The sequence below is a fragment of the Schistocerca americana genome, chromosome X (assembly GCF_021461395.2).
Source record: "Schistocerca americana isolate TAMUIC-IGC-003095 chromosome X, iqSchAmer2.1, whole genome shotgun sequence".
Classification (NCBI taxonomy): domain Eukaryota; kingdom Metazoa; phylum Arthropoda; class Insecta; order Orthoptera; family Acrididae; genus Schistocerca; species Schistocerca americana.
The window spans coordinates 204958729-204983943 of record NC_060130.1 but is presented as its reverse complement, the minus strand read 5'-3'; the positions used below and the strand labels follow the sequence as shown (position 1 = coordinate 204983943).

The following is a 25215-nucleotide window of genomic DNA, read 5'->3' as shown; positions in this document are numbered from 1 at the left end:
ACCTCTTGTCACAGTTGGTTGAGGGGTGTTGCTGGTAATGCAGATGGGACCAAATTCCATTCTGTCATATGTAACAAGCACTAATTGAGAGATGTATCTGATGAGTCCATTGGATACAGTAAGAAGTGTGCCAATGGGAATTACCCTACGGGAAGATCACATCCCCCTGAAGTTCTAAAACAACAAAATAAATGGGTACATCCTCCAAATTTCAGTGTTCCAACAATAAAAGAACAGGAGTATACACTCATTGTAGGTACTATGTTACATCCATTCAACAAAAATTTACATAACAAGTTCAATGGGCAAAATGTTAGCCATTCCATTAAAAGAGTACACTGGTTTCTATGGAGCACTGTAGTTGGTGTAAAACTATTACCAGGCTCCACCACTGACATATATCATGGCAGTGAAGTTGTGTGTATGTGCCAATCAGTTGTACAAATCATCGCAGTAAGATGGTCAGTGTGGATGTAAGACAGAATGGCAGGAAGGAGCCATCATATTTGAACATGTCCATGACTGCATAATGAATGAAGAAGAGAGCCTGGAAGGAGAGTGGAGTTGGAGAGAGGTGTCTGCTCGAAGAGCAACAGGAGAAGGACCCTTTGTGGGAGCTGGAGGCGGACAGAGAAAGCTGCAGTTGCATCCATTTGAGGTGTCATGGTGAAGGTCTATGCAGTTGGCTACATTGGACAATGAAGGATCCTGCTGTGCAAAGTGACAAGACAAGGAGAGCTGTCCACTGAGGAGAGTCATCAAAGTGCCTGGATGCTAGGGAACATCTGTCATTTGTCCTGTCGCATGATGTACATATACCTTATGGAAGCATCCATAATAACCATCCAATTTGTATCCTGAAGGGGCTCACTGAAGTGGAAGAGGAGCTGATACCCTGGTGCCAGCGGCTTATGTCCAGGTGGGGAAGGAGATGGTGGGGCACCACCATCAGCCACCTCTGAGATCTGGATGTGGGCACTTGAATTGTGGACACAGAAATTCAGACACTGGAAAAGATCAAGGCCCAAAATATTAAGTGACATAAGTGAGTGCATGACAAGAAACTGTGCTATCAGGCTGACTGAACTCTAATGTGTGTGAATATGACAACTACCACAAAGTGCCACTTCATGGTTATCATAGTTCTTGAGAGTGCCACAAGAAAACAGTTGTGGGGAAGTGATTAAAGCCTAAGCATCTACGTTATTAATAGACTTGAAAGACACAACATCTATTTGAAATTTAACAATATGTCCATCAATGTTCAAATCTGTGAACAGTGCACTGCCAAAATATTTGAGAACAGGAGAACAAATAGTTTTACCATCAGCCACAGTATGTGTAAGAGAATATATAGCAGAACAAACACTGAGAGTGGTATCACCATTAGAACTCCATATCTGAATACGATACACTTCATTTTCAAGGTCATCAGTATAAGAACCAGTTTCCCAAGCCTGAGGGGCTGAGTCACATAGAAACACCAGGTTGCCTGTAACACTGGAAGGATTGGTGTGGCACAGCTTTTGTGAACATGCTTCAGCTTTGTTATCCTGTTTGTGGCAAAATAGGCATCAAAAATGATAAGACAGCCTGTCATTGTGGATGACGCACTGGATGCAAGATTTGATGGGCAGTGACAGATCACCAGGAGGAGGCGAGTCCTGGTTCTGTGGCATCGCCTAAGATAATGGTGGTGAGTGACCAGCCGATGAAGTGGAACCTGGGTCCCAAGGTGTAGCGTGATGTCTAGATGGTGGACAACCAGCAGAAGGTGGTGGGAGAGGGGGGGGGGGGGGGGGGGGGCGGGCATCCTGAGGTATGGTCCAAAGTCTCGGTGTCTGGCTTTGATGACCCAACCAATGACCGTCAGCTATGGAAGAATGCTGGAAACTCATGCGAAACATGTCAGATCATCACATGAAAATGCCTGTGCGGAGTTTTGAGCTTGTGCAAATGCATGCACCATTGATAACCATCCATTTAATGAGTAGTTGCTCAGGCAGAGGAGGTCATTCTAGAGCCCTGAGTCCAGAGCGTGAGCAAGCAACATGTCTCTGACCGTGGAATCTGCATAAGGCAGGGCACAGTTTGTATTTCCATGTGTAAACTGACAGTTGTGGGCTAAGTCTTGCAAGGAGGAAATTCTTTCAGTATATGATTGTCCAGATTGTTTAAAAGTATGTTTATAAGTGGCATGCTACCACCACAGGAAGGTTATCCTGAAAATGTGTACCTAGTTTATGCATTACATCTGTATAATGCAATTCATTTGGTTACTTATCTGGAAAAAGTCCCTTTACAGGTTCAGACACAGGAGAACCAATGGTGGACAAGAAAAATGCACACTTTGTTAGATCATCATAAGGTCCATAAATAGTGAAATGTTATTCCAAGTGGGCCACACAGCAGATCTACTGGTGCCCTGCCAGGTCAAGTGCTTGGGGTGGATGCTGAATGCAGGGCTATCTTTGAAAACAACCATGAAGTCTAACAACTTAGTTGCAACTACTGTATGCCATTGTATGTGCGCATGATCACAAACAAGCTGTCTGTCCACATGAATGGCCACCACCAAGCTGTGGCCAAGACAGCTGGAACATCCACTTGCCAGGCATGATGCACAACATGATGTGCTGGACTTCCAAAACTGCTTCACAGGCTGTGACATCTGTATTCTTGCTACTGACAATAGTGTCCCTGCAATGTGTAGGTGGGAACTCCCTGTGCAACATATCCTTTACTGCCATAATCCTTCTGGTATCAAACTTTGCTGGTCCCTGTTCTCCACCTGCTTCTATCCTCTTTACTGCTCACACTTCAACCTCACGCATGTCTTCTCCCCCCTCCCCCCCCCCCCCCCCCCCCCGCCCCACCAGCACACGTGCATAGTCCATTTCCTCCTCTCTGCTTCTCTCCCTCTCCCTCCCCCTGCTCCCTAGCACAGCCTCATGATATTACGCCCAGCAGAGTCTTGTCCCCATTGCATCCCGTCACACTTCCACAGCAGCATTACAGCATCTTCCGTCAATCCTGCTGTGCTGTCCCTCCCCTTCCCTTCTCCACCTCATCCATTTTCAGTACCCCCACTACCCATCCCAGCTGAGATCACTACTCACCCTAGTGGGGCCACGGCACCGGAGACAACAGTGGTCGTGTGTGCAAGAGCAAGTATGAAAGTGTGTGTGTATTGCTTCATCTGATGAAGGACTTTGTCCGACAGCTAAAAAACACCCAATTGCTTACTTTTATATGTGCTTGTCCTCTGCTCAATGGCTCCACTATGTAATGAGTAGCAGTCTATTCTAATTCATATTGTTATTCCATCCCTGATTTTCCATTGTTTATTGCAAGTGGATCTTTTTATAAATAATCTTTAACAATTTTAAAAGAATAGGAATATCTGTACTAAAAGAAAAATTACCTTCATTTCTTGGTCACAAAGGATCCAGTGTGTGGTAAATGATTTGTAATTAAAAACTGATAGCACTTTTAACACAAAAGATGTAGAGTTTTACTTTTGTTATGAAATATGAAGTATGGTCATTAGAAACATGGATAATTTCAAAGACTAATAAATTCATTTTTAAATTAAATTTAAAGTATTTAGGAATCTATAAATGTGCAACATTTATTCATAAAAAAGGTGAAGTTGTGATCAATCCATAGTGCCTTACTAGGTATGGTCCTGTTAGAGGTGCTATGCCATTGCCTTCCTCTGATCATTGAACTGGCTTTCCCCAGACAGGACGTGTGTGTGTGTGTGTGTGTGTGTGTGTGTGTGTGTGTGTGTGTCAAATCAGAGTTAACTTAAGCAATTTTTTTCACTCTTATGTCCATTCTATCACTACACTTCCAGTTTCAAAAACATAACTTAATACTGGTACTGATATTTACATGCAATAAAGACACTTATGAGCTCTTCACTTTTTTTGTCAATTTACTCTTGGTGTAGAAAATATTTCTGCATATGAAGGATGTTATGATCACTTTACATTTACATTATGTTGTAGTTCCTGATCATCAGGATTGCTTATTACTGTAATGAAATAAACAGAAGCAGATACTCACATCCAAGATATTAGTTCTCATACATACATAGACTATTGTAAAAATAACTCCAAATGGTTCCGTATAGCAGACAGAGTGAATGGTGGTTATTCCAAATAATATGGACTGTTGCTGCAGGAAACTTTATTGTGTTCACAACCATATATAGCTTAAAGTGATTCCATGGCACAAAACAGAGTGAGATGGCTCAGTTGTTAAAGAGACTGCAGTCACATTCAGGAGGACCAAGGCTCAAATACTCATTTGGACATCCATATTTATGTTTCTTCTGGTTTCCTAAAATTTCTTAAGACAAATTACATGATTGTTATTTCGAAAAATACACAGTTTATGTGATTCCTCTTACCTCTCCAATCTAAGCTTGTGCTACATCTGTAATGATTTCCTTATTAACATGATGTTAAATACTAATTTCCCTCCTTTGTTTGTTTCACTGCACAAAGAGAGACAGTTTATAGTGTTTCATTTATTACTGGAATGCTCTGAAGACCCATTTCAATAACATGCTAAAAGTATTAAATATAATTTGATCTACTTATACTCAGTAACACTGGAATTATATCTTAGCATTTCAAAACTAATTTCGGATGTCAGTATGAAGTCACTAGAAATTTAATATTTTTAGTTGCAGTCTACAGTAACTGTCAGAAGTAGCCAGGTACTGGACCTTTCAGTTACTGAATTTGCAGATTCTGAAGATTAATTTTCCATGGTAGATTTTAAAACGCACAGTAATGTTTTCATGACAGACTACAACATCTATATCTGGTGCATTTGTATTTCAGTTCAAGCAGACAGACAAGTTATACTTACACAACTGTCAGTGAAAAGGGATCTGGGCCATATAGCACAGTACTTAGTGGCCTTAAGAAGTACAGAAAATATGGTGTTGTTGTCCAAGCATTTAATGAAAAAGGCCCAGGTCCAATGTCACCAGAGATAATAGCACAGACTCTAGAAGATGGTGAGTAAACATAGTATTTTAACAATATTTCAAGACAGATATGGAAGCAAAGAATGTCACATTTCTGCAGTACTTTGGTTCCTTATTAGTATATATGTTCATGAGCCTGACATTTTTTCAGTACCAAGTGCTGCTCCTCTGGACATTAAATGTGCAGCTAAAGGACCACAAGTAATATTCCTTACTTGGCAGCCACCACCCCTCTTCTCACAAAATGGGCTAATACAAGGATATAAAGTATATTATGAAAATATGAATGAATGGCCCCCAGGTAAGCTTAGCAAGAAAAAAATACCTTTGTTTTGGAAATGGTAGTCCAAGTTATTTATTAAACTCTATAATATTTCCTTCTCATGTGATTTTGTATTTATGCTATAAGCTAAGCAACCAAACATATGTTTAATGCCAAATTACACCTCACAGGAATTCAGGGCAAGATGCCTGTTATAAAATTTCTGCACTTCCTTTTCATCTTCAATTCAAAGCATAGCACTCTGTCAGCGCTCTTAGTGATAAATACAGGGTGTACATAAAGTCCGGGAACACTTTCAGTTATTTATTGCACAAGAACCAAACATTGTATAGATATCATACATATGACGTTTTGAAGAGAAACCCTGAAAGTTTTTTTCATGCATACTTCCACAGTGTAGTTTGGTAATTTGTCAATAGTCAGTGCTAGTCACAAACGTGGAAATTTCAGGTATAGAGCAAGCTTTCTGTGTTTTGGAGTTTCACAAAAATAAGTGTGCTGCAGCTGTTCAACGGATGTTTAGAACCAAGTACAGTAAGAAGCCACCAACAGGGAAGGCTATTTATCACTGGCACAACAAGTTCATTATGACGGGTTGCTTATGCCTGGCAAAGAGAAGCAGACGTACCAGTGCGAGTGAAGTAAATGTGGAGTGCGTACGAGAGACATTCATAAGGAGTCCAAAGAAACTGGTGCATCATGTCTCCCATGAACTCAAAATGGCTCCAATGACAGTGTGGAAAGTCCTGCAACAGGAGCTATCTATGAAAACATTCAAATTGGAGGCTAGTTCTTCTGCTGTCAATGAAGACAACAAAGACAAATGTTTTGAGTTTTGTTCGCAGTTGCAACAATTGAATGATGACATCGTTGATTGTTTAATTTTTAATGACAAAGCCACTTTTCACACTAATGCGAAAGTGAACAGCCATAACTGACGAATCTGGGGTACAAAGAATCCACATGAATGCATTGAATTTGACCATGATTCCCCAAAGGTGAATGTTTTTTGTGCCTTGTCATGTCAAAAATCGTATGAGCCATTCTTCTTTGCTGAGGGCACTATAATGGGATATTCCTACTTGGACATGTTGCAGCAATGGCTGATGCCTCAAATGCAATTGAACTCTCTGTTCATCTTTCAGAAGGATGGGGCTCCACCCCATTTTCATCCTGAAGTTTGTGGGTACTTGAACACGGAGCTGCCACGTCTATGGATTGGCCGTGCTACAGAAGGGGACGGCTGTTTCATGAAATGGCCTCCCCAATCACCAGATCTCACTCCATTTGACTTTTTTCTGTGGGGACACATTAAAGATCTTGTGTATGTACCGCCTGTACCATGTGATGTAGCAGATCTGCGGGAGAGAATATGGGAAGCAACTGTCACAGTCGATGATGCCATGCTGGGACGGGTATGGCAAGAATTCAATTACTGTATTGACATCTGCTGGGTCACTCAGGGTTTGCATATCGAATGTTTGTAAAAAAAAATTCCAGAGTTTCTCTTCAAATTACTGTATGTATGACATCTGTTTATTTATTTATTTAGCAACTTATGATGTACATCTATGGAGTAAGTCCAAGTACATATTTGCTTTGTCAGTTTCCCAATAAAATACATTACTTTTACTGATTCTAACTATAGTTTTGCTAAGATAACTAATAAATTTTAACCAGAACATTTCTGGAAATTAACATCATAGTTACAAAATTTTAGATACTTTAAACTGAACAGATTTTACGAAGCATTCATAACCTATGTACCTAAATTACAGAACATTTAATTGCAATAATTGTATGCTATGGGTCCATCATTTTATATATACAGTATAATACATTCATGTAGCACATACATATTCTAGATCCCATTTTGTTTACATTCATAAAAAAATTTAACAGCAATAATACCATAGAAAAGCAAAATCTTTAGATAAAACAATGCTGTTAAGAAGTTAACACATTTTACTTTTTCTTTTTCTCTATACTTGTGTAAATTTTTCTTTTAGTGTACTATGTCTGTTTGCTTCAGTTATTTTCATTTGAAACAAATTCTCTGATTGAATATCAAGGGGTTTCTAATAGCAGTTGTTTGATTGACTGTTTAAACTTATCCTTTGATTTGGCATTAGTTATGTGTGGTGGTAAAGAGTTTTACAACTTTACTGCCATGTAACCACTGCTTCTCTACATCGAGTTGTGTTATGCTGCAGAATTCTTAATTTCTTGGTGTTTCTGGTACAATGTTTAGTTCTCGTGCAATAAATAATTGAAAGTGTTCCCGGACTTTATATACACCCTGTATTATTATTGACACCTGATATAGTTCTTCATTATTACATTCTCATGTATTTTATTTACTATTTGCAATTACTGATGTGCTTAGATGTGATTGTGTGGCTTTGCATCTAGCTGTAACATTTATAGTTTTCTTTCACTTGACTCTGCTATTTGTAGTAACTAGTGTACTGGCAGTGGTTAAGCAGTTTTGCAACCACCTATTGTTCTTAATCAAGGCACTAGATAAATTATATTTTTTTGTAATTCTGTACAGAAAAGCCTGCTGTGCCCACTGACTAGGAAGAAACAGAGTATTTATCAGTATCTTCTAATAATTTCCATTCTGTAACTTGTAGACAAACAGATGCAGGCAGCTATGTGGTGAATAATGATGCACTTCATAAAATATTTATGCCGGACTGATAGGCTTTCCTACTGCTGTTTCAGGTGTTGGTATTTAAAGTGATTTTACAGAAATCTCTCAAGAAATATAACAATGACAAATATATAAAGGAAGACTGATTAATGAAGACAGCATTAAGATCTTTAATTTCACGTTAAAAAATGTAAATTTGGGGAAACAAATATTTCTGTAGGCGTAAAATTCAACACATTCTTGTCTAATTATAAATACTATTATGGTATCTCATTCCTTCTGAAAGTTAAAATTTACAAAAAATCAAATGTATGAGAAACAAATGGAATCAAAAAGTCATCAGAAAGTCTCTGAATGCTACACAAATATGCAAAGCAGAAAACTGCTTTGAAACAATATGTGAAATGCTGTAGACAAAAATAAAGGGAAGTTATTGTAGCAACAAAGACACAATACAATGATTCAGAAAGGGGAAAAATGAAATCAATGTGGAAAATTATAAATAATAATCATCCAGGCAAACATAACAAAGCAAGTAATAATTTCACCATAAAACACAGAAATGAGAAATAATGATCTGCTTCTAATAGCTGATATATTTAATGGTCATTATATTAATGCAGCTCAAAACCTAATCAAAAGTAAATACAGGGTGATTTTTTCCACCATGTACAAACTCTAGGTACTAATCAATAATAGGATACAGAACAAAAAAGATCTAATGAACTTACATCCAGAAATGCATGGTTTCCATGCTAGAGTCCATTTATTCAGTCATACTTTGTTACAGAGGCTTCAGTGTAATATGTGCTCTTGGTTTCCTCTTAGAGGGTGGTTCTGTTCCTCATACGTCATGCCCTAGTGCCCTCTCCTGCCATAGTAATTGGTAATGTTGTGTCCGATTCACTTCTCTTGCTGACTCACCTTGTAGTCGATATGATAAAGTGCTGTACAAAATTGTTCCATATTTGAATTGAGAATTTGCTGACATGGTGTTTACTTATGGAAAGGCAAATGGCCATGGGCGACTGGAAGCAAGGTTGTATCAGGAGACCTACCCCACCAACAACAACCACAGCATTCAATGTTTGCAACAACAGTGTATCACTGTTTGTCTGAGACAAGGTAGTTTCAGGAAGCAGGAAAGCATGAAAGACGTACTCGAAATGTTCTGACACAAGTCTTGGAGGAAAATGTGATTAAAATTGTGGAAAGCATCCACCATGTCAGTACCAGGCAGTTGGCCTGCCAGTACAGGGTAAGCCAGATGACCATGTGGAACATTCTCCATGACAACTGTTACTGAGTTTATCACTTACAGCGTGTGCAGGGCTTACTAGGAACAGACTATCCACATCAGGAGTAGTTTTGTCACTGGTTTGTCCACCAGGCAACCATGATTCCGGGATTCGTGTCATCCATCCTATGCACAGATGAGGGCCACCTCTACGCAGTGTGGTATCTTCATCTTTCATAACAGTCACTCTGGGATAGTATGCAGAACCCTAGTGGTATTGTGACAGCTAACCATCAGCGTTGGTATAGCCAGAAGGTGTGGGCCAGGATAATAGATGACCGTATTTCGGGACCAGTCTTCCTTCCACGTCACCTAACAGTTCAGAACACATCTCAATCATGTGTTCCCTGGTCAATGAATTGGACAAGGGGGTCCAGTTGCATGGCCTGCTCATTCACTGGATCTCAACCCATGTGATTTCTGGTTATGGGACCATCTCAAAAGTATCGTGTGTGGAGAGCCCATTCCACATGTGGAGACACTGGAGCAGTGTATTCATACTGCCTTTGGCACTGTTCAGATGAAGTATGGCTGATGTGAACATGAGACAGAACATGCTACGGCATGTACACACGTGTTGAGGCACATGGAAACTATTTTCAACACATGCCGTAACTGTGGCTGCATGGTACAGTGTGTATTAGACCACAGTCTTTGTAGCAATGTATGACTGAATAAATGGTCTTTAGCATGGAAACCATGCATTTCCAGACATAATTTCATTAGCCCTTGTTTGTTCCATATCCTCTCATTGATCAATCCCTAGAGTTTGTACACCCTGGATAATCCTATAATAAATGTAGAAATTCCAATAAGTTAAAGGACAATATACTTATGTCCAGCAAAACCCAAAGAATTAAATACACTATCAGTAAACTAAAGAATAAACTAACATAAGGATTTGATGGCAGCCCAGAAAAAATTATTAAATATAGTGCTGGTAATATGTCTCACAACTTGTTGACATAACTAATGTCTTCTTTGCAACAGAAGTGTTTCCAAGTAGATTTAAGCTATCAACAGTATTAATAGTTTATAAAAGCAAAGACAAGTCTTACATCAGAAACTTCAGGCCATTATTGCTGTTATGATACCATATGATACAATACAATATGATATTGCAGTGCCTGTGTTATCGTGAATTATGATGCAGTGTTCTTTTGGACATGCATGCAGCACTCATGCTAAGCGGAAAATCCAGGTTAGGGTCCCGGTCCATCATAAATTTTCATTGTTGTCATTTCATTATACAGCTGATGGCTGTCCATATTTGCAACTGCAAATACATTTCATGTATTTTATAATGGCTATAGTCACCACAGTGCCTGTTGTTTTAGACATGCATGCAGGTCCAAAGGAATATTGCATCATAATTTGGAATAAGTATTTAGCCATTGACACCGGGCAAGTGACTTTCAAGTAAAATCACTACCCTGAACAAGAATATGTAAAGATGAATGTATGAACACACGTTGTAGATACATGGTTTGACAACATATGGAAGTTTGGGTCTGGCCACGAGTCGTGCTCAGATAGCCAAATGGTATTTCATGTATATATTATCACTGTTGTCTGTATTTTCAAAAATAATTTGAAGAATAATATATGGTAGATTGTGTGTATTGTGTGTGTATTGAAACTGGGGACCTAGAAACGACAGAGAGGCTTTGTCCTGCCGTAGCCCTCAGTGGTAGAGTAATTATGGTGTACACGTATGATTAGACAGTGTTGCACAGTAATCGCTGACATTGTGTAACTGAGGCAGAATAAGGGGAATCAGCCCACGTTCACTGAGGCAGATGGAAAACCACCTTAAAAACCATCCACAGGCAGGCCGGCACACCGGACCTTGACACAAATCCACCAGGTGGATTCATGCCAGGGACTGGCATGTCTTCCCACTCGGGAAAAGTTCTTGTTAATGCACAGAATTGTTTCAGAAAAGGAAAATCAATTTCAAAGATCTCTCTTCAATTTCCTAAAAGTTGTTTTATTGCCATAGATGATAAAGAACTAAACTGTGCTTTATTTTTGGGCCTTTCCAAAACTTTTGGCCCTGCAACTCGTCATCTACTACTTTTAAAACTATGTACCTTTGGTGTCTGTGGTGTTTTCTATGAGTGGCTCAAGTCATATTTATCTGATAGGAAGCAAAGGGTGGAAATTTGTCAAGAAAATAAAGTGTACCATCCTGATTACAAAAAAAGTTAATTATGGGGTGCCCCAGGATTCAGTATTGGGTCCATTGTTCTTCTTTGTTTCAATTGCAGATGATACCACCTTCTTTGTTGAACAAAACGATAATTATGAGTTGTGGCAAAAAATTGACCTGTATGGATGAACTTCAACCATATGAGAAATAAAACATGAATCAACATAAAGGTTACGCTAGGGAGCAGCCAAATTCAGCCAAAGAATCATTTAAAAAAATTTTTGGGGTTATGGGTGGATGAACAGTTAAGACGGGAAAAATATGTAGAAATGCTTAATAAAAAGTTAAGCAAGTACTGTTACATATTAAGAACCCTTAAAAATTGCTGCAATGCTGAAGCAGTGTTAAGTGATTATTATACCTACATGCATAGTGTACAAAGGTAACATACGGTATACTGTTCTGGGGAAATACCACTTTGGCAAAACAGTCATTTACTCTTACAAGAATACCTGTTTCATTAAGATTCTTCAAGGAGAATCAGAATTATGGAACAGAGAGTAGGGATGACTTTCATAAGGAATGTAGACACAGAAGCAATATATCAGGACAGTATATCATATAAACCAAAGATTCTCATCAATGCATTGCCAGATAAGACTGAAATAAAATACCAAACGTTAATACATTTAAAAGCAAACTAAAAGATCTACTAATAATTCACATCTTCTATAACACTAATGTGTGGGGACAATGACCTGCAATGGTTGATGTTGCATCTGTAATCAGAGCAACAAAGGGTGGAATTTTATATCTTTGTTTTCAGTTGTTTGTTCAGTCCATTCTTGGAATGTGCCTTAAACTTGGTGTCTAATATTTATATTAATAAAGTGATTTAATTGTGTTATAACAGTTTGTGGCTACTTATCCACATGGAATTTCCCACACTGATAATGTGTAACAAGCTAATTGAATTCTCAGAACTTCAGTAACATACATCATTACAGTCCTGTCAAACAATGGATCATGAAACACAGAAATTGCGTCGAGATTAAATACTATAGGCTATAGGTCCCAGGCTACTGGGACCTTTCACCCAACCAGACACTGTTTTTAGTGGATTAAAAGGTGTGATGAATGACATGAAGCAGAATATTTGTGAGGTGAAAAGTGAAAGTGATTATGTTTCTTGTCTCCCACTGGTGGACAACCCCATGGAACATGTACAATGAATTAGTGTGCCACTAACCTTTGATCTTATTGCCTTCATCATTGAGATGGATCAAACTATCCATGTTCATGTACCCAAACCAGATTTTCATGTGAAATTTCACCACCAAGAGTACATCCCATATGCATTCCATTGCACTTCCAGGCCAGAAATTAAGTAGACAAACCTGTTTCTTCCTCCACATGGAACCCGTCGAGCTGGGCTACATGAGAAAAATTATGGTTTTATCTCCTGCACTGTGCATGATCAATGGGGTTCCAAATAATGACACCCCTGGATAACATAACCTTGTGCCAAACAGACATAATTTCAGTGATGTCCCTACACCACAACATTCATGATCTAAACTGTTATTAGTTCAACGTCAGTTTGACATCATGCAGACTGTTCTAACTACCCACAACATTGTCACTGACATGTTGCAATTTTCTGCTTTGTCATGCAATATTGGTGACTACATGTTTATCATCAGTGATGTCATCCAATCATCTCTGATCATTCACAAGTGTGAATTGGCAAACGCAGCTTTACTGCAACACTTGTCCAAATTGCTGGAGCAAGAAGTTCATCAGCTGATTTGTACAGAAAAGATAAATGGCAGAACACTATCCTAGTTTTGGTGACATCTGTGGTAATTATGCCTGACAATGCATTGTAGATGATGTGGTAAAGCAAGTTACCTCCTCTAATCCAAGTTTCTTTGATTTCAAATGAGGGTGAAACACATGAGAACAAACTACAAGTCGCCAACCAGATTTTTTCACTTTTGGATCAATGTCATCACGACATAGAAACCAACATTGACCTAAAGCAGCAGCAGCCATTATACACCTTGTCACAGTTGTGACTCCCTGTTGAGAGAGAACTTAAATGTGTGATTGTGTTTTAAGTTCAATTTGGCTCATCAGATCTTGTCTAGAGGCCAAACACACACTACAGAAAAATAGGTCCCTTTATGATGATCTCAAGTTTGTAATGTACTAGCAGACCTGTTAGCTGTATTCTAATTAAATTAAAGTAGCTGGAGTTGGATGTCACCAATAACACTAGGTGACACATAAAACTTGTTTAAATTGCTCTTGTTTACTTAATAACAATAGTTTGATAGTGCCACTAATTATCACTATCACTTCAGCAGCAACAGTTTACCAGACAAACTTAAATTTTTGCTAACCAGTTGCAAAAACTGTTGTAATGGTTCCTAAGTCTGAACATACTTCCCAACACAACTTTATGGCCTGATTTTAATGCACTTGCATGAGTATTCCAAGCTGAGATAAGCCCAGTGATTTCTCAAGGATCTAACAATTCAACCACATGGAAATGTTTGTAATGGCAGTATATTCTCAATAAAAGCAAAGTTTGGAACCACCACAGTTCAGGAAACACAGTTCTTTGCAAACAGGTATGCCTGGACTCTCGAGTTCCCAACCAAAATACCGAATTCACTTAAACGGAAACAGACATCAAAAACCATCTGGACTCTATCAGGTCACAGCCCAGAGTCCACTAATAATCTGAAACAGAAATGTCTAGCCTCTCTGGATTCTCTATTCCTGTCAACATTAGTTCCCTGCTAAACTTTTGACATCCCTTCCATACCTTTCAGAATGTCTGCTGTTGGCTTACAGCTTCTGTGTGTCTCCAATCATGTAATTTCATCCTAGTGCCATTCAGTATGATACAAATCTGTACAACTGTGAGCCAATTGGCCAACATTAACCACTATGCTCATGTATAGAAGAAACAGGGCACCTTGAATGACTAGAGATAGGACAATCACATTCACAGGACTTGTACATGAGTATGTTCTCCAGAAATGATTAGCATTTGAACCATGTTGGCCTGCAGGTTCAAGATCAACATCAGTATCGCAGCACAACACAACATACCGGTAAAATGTGCCTGTGACTCTCGTTACCATAAACTGAAGGTAATGGATCAGTGTTACTTGAGCAGACATTCAGCATGCCTTCGCAGATGTATGCATGGACCATACCATCAAATATGTGAATTTGAAAGAGGGCGCATTATTGGCATGTGAGAATGTGATGCATCCATTTGGGAAATTTCTGCTTGTGTGGGATGAAATGTTTCAGAAATGCAACGGGTGTGTGCAGAATGGTTCATGGAAGGCTGTAGAACATGGTAAGATGTGTCAGTTTGCACTACCCAGCCACACCCCAAGGAGATTGACACCTCATCCGAATGGCATTGCAGGACAGATCTGCATCCTCCTTGGCTCTGGTGCAACAGTGGAACACATCATACACTATCAGGAGTGACAGTCCATCACCTTTTATTACAGCATGGGTTATGTGTGCATCATCCACTTTTCTGCCTACCTTTGACGAATGTGCAGAAATATTCTAGATGAAAATGGTGTATAGAATAATGCCACTGGGGACAGGAATGGCATCAGATAGTGTTTTCAGATCAATCCAGGTTTTGTTTGTTTGAAAATAATAGCCACATTTTGGTTTGCTTTTCAGCAAGACAATGTATGATCACATGTTGCTGCATGAACACATACCTTCCTGGTGTCACAGAATGTCAGCCTTTTGCCCTGACCTGCTAGATGATCAGACTTGTCACCAATTGAAAATATATGAGACATGGTGAAATGACGGGGGCAGCACTGTGACCCAATGCCAGACACCACTAATGAACTTTAGAACCCACACTGATGATCATCCCATCTGTGGCATTTAACAAACATGCAAACAATTGCCTAGGTAACTAACACACAGTGCCAGATTTCTACTCTCCAGCTGAGAAAGTGTACGACCATCAGGAGCATTTGAGGAGACAATGTCCCTTTGACAGGGCCTTAGCAATGCCTGACGATGTATGCTGCTAAGCACTCGACACACGACATGAAGTGTTGATGAGAAGACTATTCAAACTAAGTTGCTCACTTTATGTTAAACAGTCCTGTGGCATTTTGCTATAACTAATTTATACACTTAAAAACTTAACCACTATTCTTTGTCTGTGTAGTATTTGTCCATCACTGTGTCGCAATTGTGTAACTAAGATTATACATAATAGAGGGTTATTAGTCTTCATTTAAAATTAAAGTACATAAATCATGACCCTCCAAAAGCTACTGTATGCATCAATAATAAATTTAAAAGACCTGATTTTTTAACAGTTGACAAACTATGGGTAAAATAATATTAATTCTGTCATTTCTCCCTGTACAAGTTTGAAATGAACCAAAAGTGTATTACATACAGCAAACATTAAAATTACACTAAATGTGAGTTGTTTCATCAGCAAGCATAAAGTAATATGTCTTTTAATTTGCAAATATGTTTAGTAACAGTGGCTTACTGAATCATGTTTTGTTTTGTTTACCAGATTGCTCATAAATCCACCATTGCATTTGTAAATGACAATGCAAAAAGAAATCACACTTCACAATAAAAATGATTCTTTTTTGGTGGACCAGATGTAATCCAGTTCACTCTTGTGTCCTGAACCCTGTTGCTCAGTAGTGGGATGCAACATACCATCTAGATGCACTCCCATTCATCCAGACTGCACTGTATTGCAATATTGTGTTTTTTGTCTTGCCAGCCAAGCTCCCAAGACACTTACAGCAGACAAAAACAAATATTCAGATTGAGAATTTATATGACTAATCCCGTGATGACAAATGGTTAAGGTATTCCTACCTTTTCCTCACTCACCAAGCAGTACATCATTAAAACAACTCAAAGAAATCAATAAAAGACAATAAGGTTGCAATACTTCAGTTAAGAATAAGCACACAGAATTTTCTTTTAACTACAGTGTACTAGTGACCTTGAGTTGAAAAAAAGCAAGTATGCTGGACAGTGTATACTACAGTGTTCACTGCTCTGAAATAACAGTAACATAAATATATGCAAGTGACGGACCAAACTAACTCACAAATAATTTCCGGATTTGCTCTGTTAATTATAAATGTCGCAGTGCTACCAATTTTTAATCAGACAGTGCCATCACCACCCCTTTCATGCCAAGACATTGGTATGCCTTTTAACAAATACGTTTACATGCAAATGAGACTGTTATTATGTACAACCCTTCACCGTTTGTACATCACTTACCACACACATGTACACTCTTTGGTACAGCTATAGTAAAGTACCTAAAAACTAAAACAATTACCATCATTGATATATTATCCCTACACATGACAGAAAATACACGCATACATAATAAATGCAATATCTCACCTGAAACAAAACAAAAAGCACTATATACTCAACTTCACACTCTAATGTTAATTGTATCTCTAAATTTGCTTGTTCTATGTGTTATATATAATATGCCTCCCTTATTGCTCACAGACTAGACATTACATTATTTCCAGACAATATACCCTTAAATTGCACATACTTCCTGTTCAACCCATTGTTGAACTATATTAATTTTTCCAGCCATTTTAGTCACACTTTCTTTGGTCAAGAACTACATACCAAGCACTACATTTGTTGTCAAACCTGTGATCACTATAAAATTCTCCACAAATAATTTCCCATTTATGAGAAATTCAAGCACAACCTCTCTTTTGATTGGCTTACTGAGCTGACCCATAGCATTGTTAAATTTTACACTTGTTACAGGAAACTCCTCCAGTTTGTTATCATGCAATCCTTGAAGATAGTTGTAGCTACTGTCACTCAACCCACTATCAACGAAGGCTTCCACACATTCAACATATACATTCACATCAATAACTGATTTCATTTTATCTAAACTTTTTCATTGTCTTTCATCCAGCAAATCATTCTCCACATCCTTTAAACATTTACTCTGCATAGTGTTAAAATTCATGTAACATAAAGGTTCTACATCTTTGTGATCCTCAAAAATTTCCATAAATGCATCATTATATTCCTTAGGTACCTTTATCTTTAATAGACCCCTGGCAAACCTAAATTTCTCCACCTTCTCCCACTCTTTAGCATTTATGCACCCATAAAATTTTCCTTTATCATTCCAGTCATTCAGCCTTCCCCATCCAGTCATTACACAATTCATTGTCCAGTGCAAGGTGGCTTTCATCTTCCATAAACAAATGATTCTGCATGTCACTCCTCTCACATATTTCATCACCAACAACAATTGACAATTCCTCACCTGTATTGGGCTCCACAAAATCTGCAATACCACTTTGTGCTTTCTCTTATGCCTCTAAACCATTAACATTGCAGGGAGCTCTAATACTTCACATCTCTCAGTATTAATTATTGCCGACCTTCACATCATCACTATTACCCTAAAAAATGGCCTTGCTTGTTTCCATACCTGCATCATTAACCTTTTGGTGCTACTGATATGGTCATCATTATTACAACACACATGTTCATTTATGCAAGTTTCACAAGCTGCGACATTGTCATGAATAAAACAGTGACTCATATATAAAATAAATTTCCTTTACTTTACATCTATGGTCACAAACTTTTTGTTAACAGATTACCAGTTTCAGTCCATAATGACCATCTTCAGACCTGTAGCAAGATATGGGAAAAACATAAATACAATATCAGATTGTCAACAGCTTAAAATAATAAAATAGACTATAATGAAAAGTACTACTGACATACATGTACATTTGTACACTTTAAATATGAAGAGGCATACCTGTTTTATAAAAACAATGTCCTAATGTACTGCAACCATAGTGGCATCATCAAATGTTTAATGCAAAATCAGCACCAGCATCATAAAATTTACTGGTATATAAATAACAACATATGCACAAGTCATGTTGTCAGCAGCACTACTGTTCAAAACAAAACAAACTACCATACAGTAGCCATAAAACCTTTGTGTTGTAAGTTCACCAGATGTCACTACTGTAGGCATACACAAGTCTTCAATGATTAATTGAACAGTGTAAAATAAAGGGGGGGATACAATCAGTAAAGTCTGTAATGGGCTTATACGATGTAAGAGGCATTACAGTAATAAAAAGCAATGAAACAGAACATGACAGAAGTTAGATTATTAAAAACAAGAAGAGTTCAGAGGACAGTAATTAACATATGCTCGAGTGCCAATATTCTGGAAAATGACATAAGTAATAAACAGCTTTCCTAGTGCATGGAATAATATAAAAACTATAAAGCAAATAGCTAAAGAAGCCACAATGAGAGAAAATATACTGCTGCATGTAATCTGTACCCTCTGTTAGTGCTTACAACACAAACATCTTGTGGCTACTGTATGGCAGTTTCTTTTGAACAGCAGTGCTGCTGACAACATGACTCGTGCATATGCTGTTATTTATATACCAGTACATTTGATGATGCTCGTGCTGATTTTGCATTAAACATTTGATGATGCCACTATGGCTGCAGTACATTAGGACATTGTTTTTATAAAACGGGTATGCCTCTTCATACTTAAAGTGCACAAATGTACATGTATGCCAGTAGTACTTTTCTTTATAGTCTATTTTATTGTTTTAAGCTGTAGACAATCTGCTAGTGTATTTATGTTTTTCATATTTTGCTGCAGATCTGAAGATGGTCTTTATAGACCGAAACTGGTGATCTGTTGACGAAAAGTTTGTGACCATAGATGTAAAGTAAAGGAAATTTATTCATTTATGCAAGGTTACTCCACATCACACATACACATATTTATGTTATCAAAGCTAACAATGCCAGTGGTATCACATTTGTTTCAATTTTCCTTTGGTCCATCCCATTCAAGTAACCTTCCAATGTGAAGATCATCATTTATATCAATATTTGGACCTCTCTTGCCTTTATTCATGATTTTTCTGCTGTTATATCTGTGTACATCATCCCAGAGCTCTGTTTGCCAAGAGTGCTGCCTATGGTACACATATTAAGTTCTATTTTTTTCTTTGCTCATCAAACACATTACCTTAACCACTGGTCCATTTCTTTGCCAATATTGACAAGCCAATGTGTACCTTAGAAGAGACCCAAGCCTAGTTTTTTGATTAATTATTATCGATCTCTCTCTGTTGTGGAGCATCACTTATTTCCACTTTCTGATTCTCCATCTCCATAAAATTTCTGATATTTAATCAATCAAACTGTCACCAATTCTACTGAAAAAACCCTTGATTTCTATTAGCTGAAAACTGCTTATGTTCCCACACACCATCCTGTATTTTCTTCCCTCACACTTGAACAGTTATTATCACTGTTTATATATCCATTTCTGTTTATTGTTGATTGTCCTTACAACAAAATGCCTGACCCGGCTTCTCTATGTAATCCAAGAATGATTCAGTAGAATCATTTGGACTGTGAATCAAATTCCACCAGATTCAGATTCTTTATTAGTCATTCAGCATTATTACATGCAATAGACTTCGTCAGTTCACTTAACCTATTAATCTTACAAAATAAATTTTTATATATTTAAGTTGATATTGGGCATTTCTAAAAATTCTTCTAATGAATAGAATGGATTAGTTAACAAGAAGTTATGAACATTGTCTTTAAATAATTTGTCAGGCTTGATTGACCCATTTTTAGACAATTTGTTATATCTTTTAATTGCCATATACTTATGACTATTGTTAGTTTTAGCTAATCTATTTTGTGGCAACAGCAGAGAAGTACACGTTCCTGTATAGTAGCCATGCCTTTCATTTGTTACACTTAAATTAGGTAGTTCAGCAAATATGTAGTTAACACTGTCAAGAATATATAAATTAATTACTGTTAAAATTCTATATTTAGTGAACAATGGTTTACAATGTGTTCTATTATCTACCTTAGCCATTACTCTGATTGCTTTCTTCTGGATCACCATAATTTCATTTATTTTTCTGCTGTTTCCCCAGAGTATTAACCCATTCCTTAAAACAGATTGAAAAAAGGCAAAGTATGCTGTCCTTATGTACTCAAATGTCACACAACACATCAGTCTCTTCAACAAATATATAACTCTTGACAACCTAACCACTATGTGATCAACATGAGAGTTCCATGTTAGACTGTTGTCAAGTACAATACCTAAAAACTTTGCCTTTTGTTTTTCTGGGTCTTTTCCTCATTTAATAGCAGACCATTGGCATTAAACCATAATGTTGCATTTTCTTTTGCCAATTTCATATCACTTACAAGGTTATCAAGTACATGGTTTACAGATAGAAAAGTTGTGTCATCTGCATACCTATATGTCTTTACATCTATATTTCCTGGTAAGTCATTTATGTGTACAAAGAAAATAAGTGCTCCCAATTTAGATCCCTGTGGCACTCCGTGTTGAACCTCGAGTATGTTTGACAGATGACTTCCTGAACTCACCACCTGTTTCCTTTTATTGAGGTATGATTTGATGAGTTTTAAACTTTTATCACATATTCCATAGTACTCAAGTTTAGAGAGCAGAAGTGAGTGGTCAACACAGTCAAAAGCTTTGCTCAGATCACATAAGGTTACCTGTGTGTGCGCATGGTCCTCAAATGCTGCTAGAATGTGTCTGACTAAGAGCTCTATGACATGTGTAGCTGACCTTCCTTTTCTGTAACCAAACTGTGATGCACTTAACATACCATTTAGTTCTAGGTACTCATACATCTGCTTATATATTATGCCTTCAAAGACTTTTCTTAGTACTGGAATTAGTGAAATTGGTCTGTAGTTTGCAGGATCTGATTTGACACCCTTCTTAAAGACTGGAGTTACCTTGGATAGTTTGAGAGGATCAGGAAATAACCCTTCTATGAGACACAGGTTTATAGAATACCAGAGTGACTCAGATAGAGATTTTTTTAAAGTGCAAATCTCAGTTAACATCCTCAGCAGTCTGTCAAGGTGGACTAGTTTGTGCAATTCATTCTGGCACAAACGCACATTCTTTCCTTACCACTCTTGTAGATAGGCCTGCTTAAAAACCCTTTTTCCAATTTAATCTGCTTAGTCTCACTCCAATATTTATTAAAAGAACACTTTTCAGGAACACTATAATTAACAAATGAATTGGCATCTTGATTGGCCCAAGTTTGTCCAGAACCCTCTGATTGTGACTTCACAAATTTAATTTTCAATTTGTGTGACATTCTCTCGACAAAATGATCTCAAAAGAGAGAGAGAGAGAGAGAGAGAGAGAGAGAGAGAGAGAGAGAGATATCAACAGTTTGGTACCTGCTGTCACCTGAAAATAGTTTAGAAACTTGTCCTGGCAGGGTAGGTTGGACATGATATATACAAAACTTACTAGTTTCCATGGCCTTGACACAATTTATAGTTTGCAGTCAAAACCATTAGTTTGAGCTTCCACAGCATGTTCGAATTCAGATTTCACATACATAACATTGCTGCTAAGGCCGTCAAGGGAAAATTTGACTTCTCTTCTTCAGTTGTTGTCACACTACAACCTGTTCTCCTTCATATCCTCCCCCAAATCCCTTAGACTATCACGAACCAGTCAGAAAACTTCTTTTCAACCTTTGCAAATCTAAGTTCCAATCCATCGAATTTTGTGTTCATATTGCCTTCAGTATTTTCAATTTTTATTACAATTTCCCCAAACTTAACTTCAAATTGTGAATCTGACTATCCCAATTTATTTGAAATCAGCTGCCACAGATTGGTCTCTATTGGAGCCTCTACACTCAAAAGGGCCTGCAGGCTCACGAGCTTCCTGCTCTGGTCCACAGCCACCTGTCAGTTTTTTATTCTGGTCTTCCATGGTTGACAGTACAATCATAGTCTCATAATACACAAAATTTTCAGTTTCTGCCTGTACTTAGCAATGTTAAGAAGTTCTTGAGGTCACCTACTATGTGCACAGATGCAACCCTCCGGACTCGCACATTGAAGAGGTCTGGGCACTGTGTCAGTAAGACACAATGTCTCCTATGCTGCAGACTCATACCCAGAATGGACTTATAGCAGCACTGACTGCAGTGATGCATTGTCTCGTGGTGCTGACATGATGACTACAGGCAGCTATGTGATGTCTCAAACAACTGATATTTTGCCTGCAGCATTTCAGCGTCTCAGGAGGTTAATCAGTGTCTGCTGTCTCTCACTAAACTTTCATTTACTGTCATCCCAACTCTCCAAGCTACTACCCACAGGACTGCTTACTAAAATTTCACCATATCCCAGTTCAGAGTCCCCATTTTCAGGCTATGACATCTTGTCAAGAACCACACTTCTTTCTTGGAGGGGAACTTAAATGTCTGATTGCATTTTATGTAAAATTGGGATCATCAGATTTATTCTAGAGGCCAAACACACACCACTGCAAAACAGTTACCTTCATGATGATCTTGAGTTTGTAATGTACAAGTAGACCTACTATCTGTGTTATAATTAAATTAAAGTACCTGGAGTTGGATTTCACCAATAAAAATAGGTGACACAAAAAACTTGTGTAAATTGCTCTTGTTTACTTAATAACAATAGGTTATCAGTGGCACTGATTATCTCTGTTACCTCAGCAGCAGCCAATTACCAGACAAACTTGTAAGTCTTGCTCATAGTTTGGAAAAAAACTGCTGTAATGGTTTATTAGTCTGACGACACTTTACAACACAACTTTATGGCATGGATATAATGCCACTTGCATAAGTATTCTGAGCTGAGATAAACACAGTGAATGCTCAAAGGGCTAACTGTTCATCCACATGGAAATCATCATAATGACAATATACTCTTGTAAAAGCAAAGTTCAGAGTTAACACAGTTGAGAAACACAGCTTTTTACAAACAAATATATTCAAACTCTTGAGTCGCTGACTAGAATTCCCAGTTCACTTGTATGGAAATAGACATGAAAAGCTGTCTGGACTCTCTCAAGTCCCAGACTGAAGTCCACTAATAATCTGAAACAGCAACATCTAGATCTCGCTACAGCCCCCAACTGAAGACCCCTAATCCTGTCAGCATCAATGCCCAGCTTATAACTTTTGATAACCTGCCACACATTTCAGAATATCTGCTATTGGCAGACTGCTTCTGTGTGTCTCCCACCATGTAATTTCATCATAGTACCATGCATGCAATAATACACAAATGTGTGCAACTGTGAACCAATTGACCAACATTAACAACTGTAATCAAACAAAAGTTATATTATAAATATTTAAATACAGATTTTAATGACACCAGACACAATGTATTTCCTAGGCCTAATCTATTAATTTGAATTATTCCATTACCGTTTCTTACTTGTGCCATAGGATCGAGTAAATAAATGTTTTCCACATTTCTCCTATAGACACTGCCATTCATGTGTGATTTGATATGATAATTGATTGAAAAAGCAAAAGAGGAACAATCAGTCTAATGCTGTTTCCGCCAACATTTTTTAATCTTATGATGGTGGTCAATCTCAACCAAAGACAACAATATATACAGTGGATCTTCTGAAAGTGGTACAAGACAGATTGAACCCCTGGTGACAATCCCTTCCGGGGGCTTAACAAATACACAACAATACAGGTAACAAATACACAGTGGCAGCTTCCCACTCTTGGGCTGAAAAAGCGTGCAACCATCTGGAACATTTGAAGAGACAATATCCCTTTGCAAACCCTTTTAAAAACACATGCTTTTGTAGCATCTTGCCACCCCATAGCGTCTAACAATTCACAGTATGCTTACAGTGGAACCAGCTGTGTAACTAATAGTGAATGCCACTTTCCAACACCTTTGCCTTGAAAAGCATTGACCAGCACTTCCTAGGAGAAGAGACAATCTCTTTTGTATCACATTGTAAGACACTCTACCCACCAGCAGCTGGAATTCACAAAGCTTGCCACATACCAATGGGTGAATGACACCGGCAAGTTTCTGCCCTGGCCCACTGGCACTCTGGCCCACGTTCAGCATAGTGGGAATCTTGTCCCAGCCAGCATGTGAATAGATGTGACCCTTGTGACTGCGACACTACCTGTTACCCACAGGGCCTTAGCAGTGCTTGATGATACACCACACTAAGTGCTCGGCACTCCATCCCCTGCTCCTGCCCATATACAGTACAAAACACCAATGTCACACCTTTTGTGACCTCTCAGAGCAACCGTCAGGTAAAATGAGATGAATGCATCTGGAGCTGTGCTAGGCAGACCAGCTTCTGGCTGGTGTCACACAGGTTTCCAACCAAAGATGGCAGATGGCTCACTGGTATCAATTTCTTGCACATTTTACAGCAGCGGCTTACAAGTACACTACACCATGCTGATACCCAAACAGCAATCATGACCTCTGGTAGGTGTCATGGGTCACAATAAGATGCAAGAACACCTACATCTTGAGCATGTGAGCAAATCCAGTTTGCCTCAGTTTTTCGAGGATGGTGACTGATTATACATTTTTACATAAATATAAATCAATAGTTTCTCATCAACTCAGGCTCTGAAATAAGAACAATCCTGGGACAGCTGCTCTGTCTTATACCTGGGGTTCCCTTCTACAGCTCTGGATGGTAAATGAAACATCTATTAGGCTCTATGGTACTACCAATTGGCAGTGCAGCAAGATCAGATTGCATGCTGTCCCACAACGCAGAAAGTACAAATTCCTAAAGGAAGACTCCAGAACATCCACCAGGATCTAGTGGGACCACTGCCAGAATCAAACAGTTTCCACT

The 25215-nt window shown here is 38.2% G+C and overlaps 1 protein-coding gene across 1 annotated transcript in view; it reads left to right on the top strand.

Annotated features, from left to right (window-relative positions):
- Positions 1 to 25215, top strand: part of LOC124555920 (Down syndrome cell adhesion molecule-like protein Dscam2) — a 397942-nt gene that overhangs the window by 254615 nt on the left and 118112 nt on the right. The window contains exons 14-15 of the mRNA XM_047129975.1: positions 4857 to 5035; positions 5157 to 5306. Of these exons, the coding sequence (XP_046985931.1) occupies positions 4857 to 5035; positions 5157 to 5306 (329 nt within the window). The remainder of the gene's footprint in view (positions 1 to 4856; positions 5036 to 5156; positions 5307 to 25215) is intronic.